This window comes from Euphorbia lathyris, chromosome 1 (genome assembly GCF_963576675.1).
Source record: "Euphorbia lathyris chromosome 1, ddEupLath1.1, whole genome shotgun sequence".
Lineage (NCBI taxonomy): Eukaryota > Viridiplantae > Streptophyta > Magnoliopsida > Malpighiales > Euphorbiaceae > Euphorbia > Euphorbia lathyris.
In genome coordinates, this window is record NC_088910.1 from 92442865 (window position 1) to 92456124 (window position 13260).

At 36.6% G+C, this 13260-nt stretch overlaps 1 protein-coding gene across 1 annotated transcript; it reads right to left on the reverse strand.

Annotated features, from left to right (window-relative positions):
- Positions 1-11681: 11681 nt before the first annotated feature.
- Positions 11682-12796, reverse strand: LOC136211465 (probable carboxylesterase 17). The gene has a single exon (XM_066002721.1). The coding sequence runs from the start codon at positions 12769-12771 to the stop codon at positions 11755-11757; it is 1017 nt and encodes a 338-aa protein (XP_065858793.1). The 5' UTR covers positions 12772-12796; the 3' UTR covers positions 11682-11754.
- Positions 12797-13260: the final 464 nt, after the last annotated feature.

Here is a 13260-nt window from a genome sequence, read left to right on the forward strand (position 1 = left end):
ATTCATGCTGAAAATCCACTCCGGCTTTGAAGTCATGCTTTCCCACGACGGCCGGATTTTCTTCTGAGTTTCAGTTCCGACCACCAAAGAATCAGGATAGGCAAGGAAAAGAAAGGAAGAAGCAGAAAAAACAGAAAAAAGGAGAAATTGAACTTGATTCTGTTCTGCAATCTCAGGTATCCAGTGAGGAATCACGTCAGCTATAATCCAATTGGGCTTTTGTTCGGCGAGGAAGTTGTTCAAGGGGTGTTGGAGGAGATCATATGCGATGGAAATGGAAGCGGAAAGTGGCGGAAGTGGAGCTTGAGGCCTGAGACTATGGAGAAGGGAGAAGATGGAAGAAGAAGGAGATAGAAGGGAAAGAGAGAGAAAAATAATAATAAAAAAAAAAAATTGATTTTCCAATTTTACTCCTCTGCCACCTCATCAAATTAACGGTGTTAAGCCATTTTCCGTTTTTTGACTAACAGCGTATAACACGGTCCTTTTTTTTTTTTTGGTAAAAACAAACCCCAGAGGTTTTTTTAGAAATCGATGAAACCACAGATGGTTTTTTTAGAATTTACCCTATTATTTATAAATATGAAGTTCTAGTTTCGTCAATATTATTAATTTAATTTATGAAGTTGACTTGCAATTATAATTGTAGTATAAAAATAAAATAAAATAAAATAAAATCATTTCTCAAAAATTACCGACGAAATATATCATTATAGTCCGTCAGTACATTTGATAAGAAAAGGTATCCAAACGTTACAGACGAAAGTTCTGTTAGAATTTCATCGGAAAACTATAGTGATGCACGAGAATTGGTTGCAAAATCTGCTCGCAAATATTACGATCGAATTTAACAACTAACTGTTTGGTCGCTAAATGAGCAATCAATTTGAAAAAATCAGGTTGGTGATTTTACCAACACGCTACTTAGCGGTCGAAATGAGTCGATCGCTAAACAATGTTTGCAACCAACTTAGCGACAAAAAATCCAGTCGCTAACTCCCTATTTTCTTGTAGTGATATTTGTTTATCCTCAAGCAAAATAGAACGAAGAACAATTGTTAGAAGAGAAACGCAGAAGATGACACGGAACAAAGACAACAACAAATCACAAGTAATAAAATTTGTTCATGCTTCAATTACTTAGATTATTCCAATTTTGAGTTAAAGAAAAAGAACTAAAAAACTGATTAGGTCGACAAGAAGTTAAATTGAGCACAATGAGATGATAGCCTCTGAAAAGCTAAAATATCCCCAACTTCCAACTATTAATTTTAGGGCAAATAATTATAAAATCCCTGTAATTTTACTTAACTCACTAGTAGGTCCATCATGTTATTATAAGATCCTTAAGTTTTACCTTAATCAACCCTTTAATCCATTTATTTACTTATATATATGAAAGGGTGAGATCCAGTGTGACAAGGGGTTAGGGTGTAACAATGAGCTTATTGTGTGACATAACAAAACTACGTAGTTTTGATGATAATTAAAAATGGCAAGTTGCAAATTTGTAAATAAAATGAAAGAGAGGATAGAGAAAATTGTTTTATTTCTTTTCTTTAAAATACATTTTCCCGACATCTCTAACATCGTTTTTCGAAATTTTTTATACTATTAGACTCGTCTAAATTAGACGGTCATTTTAAGATCCCTGAAGCTCAAGTAAAAAAAATTCCGGTGAACGGAATTCGGGTGGACGTTTTCCGGCGAGAAAAAAAAGTGCCCAGAAAATTCTCAAAAAAATTTAGAAAATGTAAAACATTATTCTAAGAAACTTTAATTCTTGGGTTGAAGCGGGATTTCTTACGGTTTAGTCCCAATAAAAGTTTTTCCTTAATTTTATCCATTTTACATGATTCAACAATTTGTTGGGTCAAAACTGTAAGGAATCTCACTTTGAGCCAATAACTAAAGTTTCTTAAAATGATGTTTTAAATGTTTTGATAATTTTCTGGTCACGTTTTTTTTCTTACTTACATTGTTACAAATCAGTGTACCATTTGTTCCAACATAATATTTATATTGTTCCAACAGAAAATTGTTTTATTTCTTTTCTTTAAAATATATTTTTCCGACATTTCTAACCTCGTTTTTCGAAATTTTTTATACTATTAGACTCGTCTAAATTAGACGGTCATTTTAAGATCCCTGAAGTTCAAGTAAAAAAAATTCCGGTTAACGGAATCCGGGTGGGCGTTTTCTGACAAGAAAAAAAGTGCTTAGAAAATTCCAGAAAATGTAAAACATTATTCTAGGAAATTTTAATTCTTGGGTCGAAGCGTTACGGTTTAATCCCAATAAAACTTTTTCCTTAATTTTATCCATTTTACATGCTTCAACAATTTATTGGGTCAAAACTATAAAGAATCTCACTTTGAGCCAAAAATTAAAGTTTCTTAAAATGATGTTTTACATGTTTTGAAATTTTTTGATAATTTTGTGGACACGTTTTTTGTCCTACTTACATTGTTCCAAATCAGTGTACCATTTGTTCCAACATAATACTTATATTCCTCGCAAGACGATTTTTATTTGCAAGTGCTAATTGCAGTCGATCAGATAAAGATTTGTCTAAATATCAGTTTTTAAAAAAACCTAATGGTGCTCAGAGCCCCCACCGATGTTCCGCCGACGCCGCCGCTGCAAGTTCCCCCCGATACTGATGAGATACCCCAACCCAACTCCCCTACGAAGTATCGATCCTTCAAAGACATCCTTTCGGATGTCCCAATGAAAGAACCAAGCTATATCGCTACTGATTTGCAGAAATCTGGACAGGGGAAGATAGGGCTCGTCGAAGACGACCCACTATTTCCGGACATAACTATTGTACCGGAACTGGTAGAAGAGTGGTCTCAGGTTTGGGAGAATGCCCTGATTGTGAAAATTTTGGGCCATAATGTTGGATTTATTGCACTTAGAAACAGAGCCACAGAAATTTGGAAGACTGTAGGGGACTTTACAATGATTGATCTTGGTTATGGATTCCACCTGGTGAACTTTGATAAAATATCAGATAGAGATCATGTCATTCAGGACGGCCCCTGGCTAGTCCAAGGGCATTACTTGACAGTCCATGAATGGTCGCCGACCTTCGTTCCTTCATCAGCAACAGTCGATTCAACTGTAGTCTGGGCTAGATTCCCGAAGTTACCTCTACAGTATTACCAAGAAGATGCCCTGATGCTGATTGGAAACTCCTTCGGAAGAGCGATTCGTGCGGACAAGAACACAAAGGGAATGGCTCGTGGTAAGTTTGCGCGTGTTTGTGTGGAGATCGACTTAAGTAAACCCCTCGTTGCTCAATTTCGCTTGAATGGGAGTGTATACCGTATTGAATATGAAGGACTGTATATTGCGTGCACAAAATATGGTCGGTATGGCCATGGAAGAGAGGTATGTACGAACTCTGGAATAATGCCAAGCCCTGCAAGGGCGGCTTAAAAGGAAGGGGCAAGCAGGACCGGGATGGACACTAACATGTCTGAGTCTGGCGGTACTAATGACCAATCGGCTACCATGGAGAATGCAAATAAAGAGGGTAATATAACAGCTGGACACAAAGATTCGGATGGAAAATATGGGGAATGGTTGTGCGTTCCTAAGAGAAAGTACACACCGAGAGGGAGAAAGCTTGAGGATCACCAAACCACCCCACAAGCAAGTTTGTAGGTTCACGAGCAGCAAGCGGGGTCGAAAGTAGGGGGAAAGGAGTCGGGTAATGATATCAGGAACACAAACAAACCACCGGGTTTCACCTTCAAAGCCTCAACGTCTCGGGGCATAAAAATACGGCCAACTAAAGTAGATGCAGGGCAGAATGTCCAGAAATCAAAGAATGTTTTTGGTAGTCTCCTGGATAACGTCTCGGATGCTTCGATGGACATGGAAAAGGCTGCCAAGGGAAAGGAGATTGAGATGGAAGGTACCGAGCTACCAGGTTGGAACAAGCGCACCCACCCAGGCAACGCAAATCGGGTTCCACTCTCGAGCATAGATACCAATGTGTTGAAAATTGGGGAAAGTCATAAACTTGGCTTTCAGGCTAATGTTGCTTAAGTTGCGACTGCTCCGGTCTAATAATAACTCTTTATTATGATCTTGTCCTGGAGTTGTTTTGGAGCCGGAGGTAGGGAGATCCACCGGGCTCTCCGTTACTTGTTGTCAATAAATAAGCCTAAAGTGTTGGCCCTTTTGGAAACTAGATTGCCTACTGCACGGGCTGATGAGCTACGAAGGAAACTGAACTTCTCGGATATGGAAATATTGATACTGATGACTTTCGGGGAGGTATTTGGTTATTTTGGAATTCAGATCAGATTGAAATTCAGATTGTGAAGCGGAATAGTCAATTCTTACATACAGAGGTAAAGCTTGTGAATGGAATCGCCCAGGGAAGAACCTTTTTGGCTACATTTGTGTACGTTAGACCACAAAGGAGCTTTAAACGAGAGTTTATGGAGGAAATGATCTACCTTAAACGCACGATTCATTACCCTTGGGTTGTGATTGGTGACTTCAACTGCATAAAAAGCCAGGATGAGAAACAAGGAGGGGTGTCGGGGGTAATTGACCGATGCTCGGATTTTGCCCAATGGATTAATGATATGGAACTGATTGACATGGGTTTTAAGGGACCGGATTTCACTTGGACCCGAGGATCAACACCACGCACTCGAATCGCGTGCAGACTGGACAGAGCTCTTTGTAATGATGGATTCTGGAATTTTGTTCCTGAAGCGGTTGTGCGACACTTACCTCGCAGTAGATCTGATCATAACCCAATCTTCTTGGATTTAATGCTCGCAACCACGGGCCCCAAACTCAGACCCTTCCAGTTCGAAGCCGCATGGTTACAGCACCCGGGCTTCCAAGACTTCTTTCAAGAGCAATGGCTTAGAGAGGAGAATATCTCAAACAGCTTGGAGCAAATCATTCTGCCTCTAAAAATGTGGAATCGGGAGGTCTTTGGGAATATCTTCTACCGAAAACAGCGGGTGTATCGACGGTTGGAGGGAGTGCAACATCGAATTGCTGGTTACTGTAATCAGGGGCTGCTTCGTCTTGAAAGAAAACTGCTAAGAGAGCTGGATGAAGTTCTTCTACAGGAAGAAACGCTGTGGTTTCAGAAATCAAGGGTAAAGTGGTTAAGGTTTGGTGATAGAAACTCAACATTCTTTCACACCTCGACACTCATCAGGAGGAGGCGCAATAAAATTGATGGGTTGAGAGACAACACGAGTACTTGGATTTGGGATGAGCTGAGGATCAAAGATCACGTCGTGAAACATTTCGCCCTTCACTTTGCAGAAGAATCGGTTGAACGTCCTACCCTATCTACTAATTGCCAGTTTCCAGATATCCCAAACATGAGTGATGTTCAAGGGGATTTCACAACCCACGAGGTACGTGCAGCGCTGTTTGATATGTCCCCGTTCAAGGCCCTGGGGCTGGATGGCTTCCAGGCTGGTTTTTATCAACGCATGTGGCCTATGATTAAGCATCAGCTCTCCTCCTCTGTCCTTGAAGTGCTGAATTCAGGGGTTATGCCCACAGATTGGAATGAAACATTCCTTACAATTATCCCAAAAGTGCCTCATCCGGAATCCCTCAACCAATTCAGACCGATCAGCCTTGTATAAATTGGTTACAAAGTGTATTGTCAACAGACTAAAACCATGTCTTCGTGCTATTGTGAGTCCGACCCAGAGTAGTTTTGTGCCAGGCAGACAGATTTCAGACAACATAATCTTACTCTAGGAAACCATCCACTCTCTGAAAAGAAGGAAAGGTCGTATTAGGCAGATGGTTCTGAAACTAGATTTGGAAAAAGCATATGACCGAATCTCTTAGGATTTCCTGAGGCAGACTCTTATTGAGGTTGGACTTCCTGATAACCTTATAGCGTTAATTATGGCTTGTGTTTCTGGGTCAAGCATGAGAGTGCTATGGAATGGCGAGCCGTTGACTAGATTCTCACCATCTAGGGGGCTTCGGCAAGGGGATCCCTTATCCCCGTATCTGTTTGTACTTTGTTTGGAACGGTTGAATCACATGATTATGGATGCAACACACAGTGGAGAATGTAAGCCTGTTAAGTTGTCCAGAGGAGGGCCTGCTCTCTCCCATATTTTCTTTGCAGATGACATTGTGCTCTTAGCGAAGGCCTCGGTACGGCAGGCCACCACTATCCAGAAAATCCTGGGCGAATTTGCTCAGTGTTCCGGGCAACGGGTGAGCTTTGAGAAATCGAGAGTATTCTTTTCAGGAAATGTTTCAGCCCAAACTAGTCAGGACATCTGCTCTACGCTAAGAGTTGCCAGGACTGAGAATTTGGGGAAGTATTTGGGGATGCCAGTTATCCACCAAAGGATTCGGAAGGATCTCTATGGCCTTATTCTAGACAGGGTCCATGCAAAGCTCGCAGGATGGAAGTCAAAGTGTCTAACTATGGCGGGACGGATCGCTTTGGTCAAATCGGTTATGTCTGTCGTACCGACTTATGCAATGCAAACAATGATGATGCCCCAGGGCATATATGACAAACTCGATAAGTGTAATAGAGGGTTTCTCTAGGGGGGCGACAGGAAGCGAGAGGAAGATTCACCTTTTAAACTGGGAAATTATTTGTAAAAGTAAGCAGGATGGTGGGCTTGGTATTCGGAGAATGCGGGAATTCAACCTGGCAATGATCACAAGATTAAGCTGGGTGGTTGTTACAGATAATGAGTCTCTATGGGTTAGGGTCATCCGGGCGAAATACGGGGGTCGACGACTCGGGCTGGATATTTTACAATGGAAGCCCTCGCACTCGGCGACATGGAGGAGCATTACCGCTGGTAAAAAGATTTTGGATCAGGGACTGGCCAAGCTGGTTCTGAATGGGAGTAATACGCGGTTCTGGAAAGATGTATAGTGCGGACCCTCCCTTCTCAACACGAAAAATCCCACGGCACTAAATGAAGTGGAGAGAAATAGCTTAGTTAACAGTTACTGGGACAGATTGCGGGATTGTTAGGATTGGGAAAAACTAAATGAGTTATTGGATAATGATTCATTGATGAAAGTTGCAGCTTATGCCATCTACCCGGACAGTTCTTCGACGGATAGGTGGTACTGGCCTTGCAGTGCAACGGGCGTGTACTCGGTTAAAACCGGCTATGACATTGCAACCAACCCCGGCTGGGATGAGCAAATAATAAACTAGGAGTTAATTTGGAAGTTGGAAGTACCGGAGAAAATTAAAACTTTCTTGTGGTTGGCTGCTCATGGGGGAATACTTTGTAATGTTAATAGGTACAAAAGACACTTAACTCAGTCCCCTGAATGTGCGAGGTGCAGGCAAAACGAAATGGAGATCCATATCCTCAGAGATTGTTATGCAGCTAGAGAGCTCTGGTTCAGAATTATCCCGCGGAATTTGCAGGTCCCGTTCTTCGGAGGGGAGATGTCGGATTGGATTAGCAGAAACCTGAACTGCAATAGAAGGTTTCGAGATGCCCCATAGTCCTCATTTTTTGCCTTTGCGGTCTGGGAACTTTGGAAGAACCGAAATGATTTTGTGTTTAACGGAAGTGACAGAAGAAGTGGAGATATTGATCAGATCCTTAGATTGTATGAAGAGTACAACAAGGCGCAAAAAACATTAGCCTCATCAGGAATTGCTGTCAGGAGAAGAATCCAGGTTCGATGGCAACCACCGGAAGTGGATTGGATCAAAATTAACACAGACGGGGTGTGTAAAGGAAATCCGGGATTGGCTTCTGCAGGGGGACTAATCCGCGATGTAGAGGGGAGCTGGGTAATTGGATTCGGGATGAAAATTGGATGGTGCTCAATGACATTGGCGGAACTTTGGGGGGCTTATCTGGGCCTGAAATTAGCATGGGATAAAGGTTTCAGGAAAGTCCACCTGGAAGTAGACTCAAGTACCGTTCTGAGCCTATTAACAATAGAGGTTGGGGACCATCACCCTTACGCCTGGATCATAGCTTGGTGCATGGAGTTAAGGAACAAAGACTGGACTATATTGATCACTCACACCTATCGTGAAGGCAACCGCGCTGCTGACTGGTTGGCGAATTTTGCAGGTTCGTGCTCTATGGGGTTTCATATATGTGATACACCTCCTGTAGGCCTCCAGAGAACCCTCAATGAAGATTGTCAGGGTTTGACACATAGCAGAACTATTCGTATCTAAGTTTGTTTTTCTCTTCCCCCCCCCCTTCTCTGGGCCTTGAGCCTTCCATGTAAACCAAAAAAAAATGTAACATTTGTTCCAACATAATACTAATATTGTTCCAACAGAAAAATGTTTTATTTCTTTTCTTTAAAATACATTTTCCCGATATTTCTAACCTCGTTTTTCGAAAAATTTTATACTATTAGACTCGTCTAAATTAGACGGTCATTTTAAGATCCCTGAAGCTCAAGTAAAAAAAAATTCCGGTGAACGGAATCCGGGTGGGCGTTTTCTGGCGAGCAAAAAAGTACCCAAAAAATTCTCAAAAAATTCCAGAAAATGTAAAACATTATTCTAAGAAACTTTAATTCTTGAGCCAAAGCGAGATTTCTTACAGTTTTGACCCAATAAATTTTTGAAAGATGTAAAATGGATAAAATTAAGAAAAAAGTTTTATTCGGATTAAACCGTAAGAAATCCTACTTCGACTCAAGAATGAAAGTTTCTCCAAATAATGTTTTACATTTTCTGGAATTGTTTGAGAATTTTCTGGGCATTTTAGAATTTTTTTTATCGGAAAACGCCAATCTAACCGCCGAATTCCGCTGATTTGGGACTAAACCGTAAGGAATATCATTTAGAGTCAAGAATTAAAGTTTCTCAAAATAATGTTTTACATTTTCTGAAATTTTTTGAGAATTTTCTGGATATTTGTTTCTCACAGAAAAATAGATCGCCGGATTCCATTCACCGGAAATTTTTTTACCCGAGCTTCTGAGATCTTAAAATGACCGTCTAATTAAGACGAGTCCAACGGTATAAAATGTTTTGAAAAACAAGGTTGGAAAAGTTGGGAAAATGTATTTTAAAGAAAAAAAATAAAACAATTTTCTCTTTCATTTTATTTACAAATTTGTCACCTCCTTTTGGTTAATTACAAAATTGGTCATTGTCATATAATAAGGCTTGTCACACCATAAGAAATGTGTCACACCTGATCTCATCTCTATATATGAAAATATAAAATTGCCCCTAATTATACAAATAAATAACTTATCTACTAGTAGTTTTTAAATTTAATCAAAATAGCTTTAATTAAGTTTGTGTAGTATATATATATATATATATATATATATATATATATATATATATATATATATATATATATAGTTCTACTCCTATTTTGATAAATTCTAAAATATTTTTCATGCATTTTTTTTAATGAATAAGTTCGATACTACTAAATTAAAATTTTATAATCATATGAAAATTAATAAAAATAATTAATCGGAGATTAGAAAAATAAATATAAAATAGAAAAAATAAATATTTTATTATTAAAACATAAAGTCAAGGGTAATGTTGATATTTTTAATTTATTTAGTCTAATATGACTATTCACTCAAATATAAAGACTAAAAAGTTAGACGAAAATAAAAACTGATAAACTATATAATCATTTTTAAAAACCCAGAAACTGACTACTGTATTACATAAAAACACAGGTCCTTATAATTTTTTACCCTTAACTAGTTTTTGGCCCGTGCGATGCACGGATTCATCTTAAAATCCAAAAATATAATATAATAATTACAATTAATGATATAAAGATGCTATATAAATTAAATATTATTATTTTATTTTCACATTTACTTTAAATAATCTTTTTTTATAGATAAATATAATAATATAATTAAAAATTAATATATTATATTATATATTTTTATCAGTAAAAAATGGGGAAGTGACAGCTCAGCTCCATCGTTACTGTTTTATATTATATATAGATATGCAAAGAATTAGAGAGATTTTAGGGATTAATTTAAAATCTGTAAAACTCTTAGATGTAGTACGGATAAAATCTATTTTTTATAGATAAATATAATAATATAATTAAAAATTAATATATTATATATTATATTATATATTTTTATCAGTAAAAAATGAGGAAGTGACACCCCAGCTCCATCGTTACTGTTTTATATTATATATAGATATAGATATGGAGAGAATTAGAGATATTTTAGAGATTTATTTAAATTCTGTAAAACTCTTAGATGTAGTACGGATAAAATCTATCTTTTTATAGATAAATATAATAATATAATTAAAATTAATATATTATATATTTTATTTTATTTTTATCAGTAAAAAAGGAGGAAGTGACACCTCAGTTCCATCGTTACTGTTTTATATTATATTATATATAGATATGCAGAGAATTAGAGAGATTTTAGGGATTAATTTAAATTCTGTAAAACTGTTAGATGTAGTACGAATAAAATCTATCTTTTTATAGATAAATATAATAATATAATTAAAATTAATATATTATATATTTTATTTTATTTTTTATCAGTAAAAAAGGAGGAAGTGACACCTCAGCTCCATTGTTACTGTTTTATATTATATATAGATAGATAGATATGCAGAGAATTAGAGAGATTTTAGGGATTAATTTAAATTCTGTAAAACTCTTAGATGTAGTACGGATAAAATCTATCTTTTTATAGATAAATATAATAATATAATTAAAATAAATAAATTATATATTTTATTTTATTTTTTATCAGTAAAAAAGGAGCAAGTGACACCTCAGCTCCATCGTTACTGTTTTATATTATATATAGATATGCAGAGAATTAGAGAGATTTTAGGGATTAATTTAAATTCTGTAAAACTCTTAGATGTAGTACGGATAAAATCTATCTTTTTATAGATAGATATAATAATATAATTAAAATTAATATATTATATATTTTATTTTATTTTTTATCAGTAAAAGGGGAGGAAGTGACACCTCAGCTCCATCGTTACTGTTTTATATTATATATATAGATTTTATTTTTTATCAGTAAAAAAGGAGGAAGTGACACCTCAGCTCCATCGTTACTGTTTTATATTATATATAGATAGATATGCAGAAAATTAGAGAGATTTTAGGGATTAATTTAAATTCTGTAAAACGCTTAGATGTAGTACGGATAAAATCTATCTTTTTATAGATAAATATAATAATATAATTAAAATTAATATATTATATATTTTATTTTATTTTTTATCAGTAAAAAAGGAGCAAGTGACACCTCAGCTCTATTATTACTATTTTATATTATATATAGATTTTAATACATCAAAATGACTTTTCTTTTTCTTTGTTCTTGAATCTTCTCAATAACTCCATAATTTTGGAGTTGTGTCTCGAACTTACGGTCCATTTCTTTAAAAAAACAAAATTATATTGTAATAATAATAATAATTTTCCAAAACAACAGTGGTCCTTTGAGGCATCACTACTGCTTTTTATTTTTATTTGATTCCCTGTATACAATTCATTGACTAATCCTATTGGGATCTTAATTTCAATGTGTGTACTTGTTAACCCAAAAAAAGAAAAGGAATCTGGTCCATATATAGCTAAAATAATGTCTCCAAATATGACAAAGGTATGGTCAAAAAGCATATAAAAGAAGGATGAATAATTTGAATTACACAGTAAAAAAAAAAGATAACATTTTGAATAAAATACAAAATGCCATCTTATTATATAAAGACACAAGAAGCATATATAATTATTGATTGATGAAAGCCCTAATATGAGACATCATTTCTTGAATCCGAATTTGAGAGAAATTAGAGTTATGCAGAATTTGAAAAGCATGTCCTACTCCTTTGTAAATCACCCTTTCCACTCTAGTCCCACCAGAGGCTAAGGCAGTACAAAATTCCAGGTTCCTATCCTTAAGTATATCCAACTCCGATATGCAAACCATTACAGATGGAACCTGCAGTTTATGCACACCATTTACGAGAGGATTACAGTAAGGATGATCACGGGTACTCCCTACCGGTAACGATAATCGCCAATAAGCATCAGAAGCCGATAGGGTTAGGGCTGAATTGGCAGGTTGACTCATATATTTCTCCGACGAAGTTCGAGTCTCCCCGCTGAAAAAGGGCTGGATCAAGATGATACCTTTCAGATTCAAAGGTCGGGTATTCGATCCAAGCCTTGTCGCCACATTGTAAGCTATGTTAGCACCAGCACTATCACCTGATAAGAAAACTCTCGACATATTACAACGGCTTAACCACCATTTATGCTGATCACCTAGTGAGCCGTGGGCATAACTAGCCTGCTGTTTCAGCCACATAACAGCTTTGGTGGCATCATCATAAGCAGAAGGGAGGCGATTTTCGGGGGCTAATCGGTAGTTGACAGACATGATAACAGAAGATGTTTTAGCAGCAAGATTGGATAAGAAGTCATGGTAACATATCCAAGCTGCAGAGCCAACACAGAATCCGCCTCCGTGGAAGTAAACAAGCAAAGGCAGCCTGCCAGAGGGAGAGCTAGGGGCATAAATACGTGCCCATACGCTAGTAAATTCGTCGATAACGACATCTTTTGCTGTCACAAAATTGTCTGAAGCCATAGAACAAGGAACATTAGGGACACTTGGAGGCCTTTCTACACGGCCGTCTCTATAAAGTTTAATAAGACCTTCAATCTCTTCAACTATGACTCCATTATTGTTGGCTTTGCTTACTTGAAGATGATGCCTAGGATCATAGGATATGGCAGCCATGTATGTTTTTTTAATGGATTCAACTTCTAATTTGGTGTGGTTTGTTAAGAGTGTTTTGAGGTCTCTTTATATAGATAATTCAATATGGAGAAGAGAAGAATCGTTTCCTATATAGTTGACAATTAGTATAGTCTGTTAAGCTCATCTACCATATGTCATCAAGATCACATCTAGATTCTCATAAATATGCTTTGACAATTCACACTTTTCAACCTTTTTTTTTTGTTTGTTTTCTTTTAATTTTTTATGACCTAAATTTAAGTTCAAGTCCAATTTGCAATCTCAATATATATAGTATCTAACATTAATGTGTTTGATATAGTGAAACTAACCATATCATTGAGCTAAAATAAATCAGTACATATTGTTATAACGATATTGGAACTTTTAAAACTTAAAATACGTAGGGTCCGTTTGGTATGACGTAATGCAATGTAATGTAATCAAACTTGTAATGTAATCTTGTAATGTAATGAAATGGAATAGTGA

Coding starts and splice junctions, on each gene's coding strand:
- LOC136211465 (XM_066002721.1), bottom strand. CDS start 12,771: ATGGCTGCCATATCCTATGATCCTAGGCATCATCTTCAAGTAAGCAAA.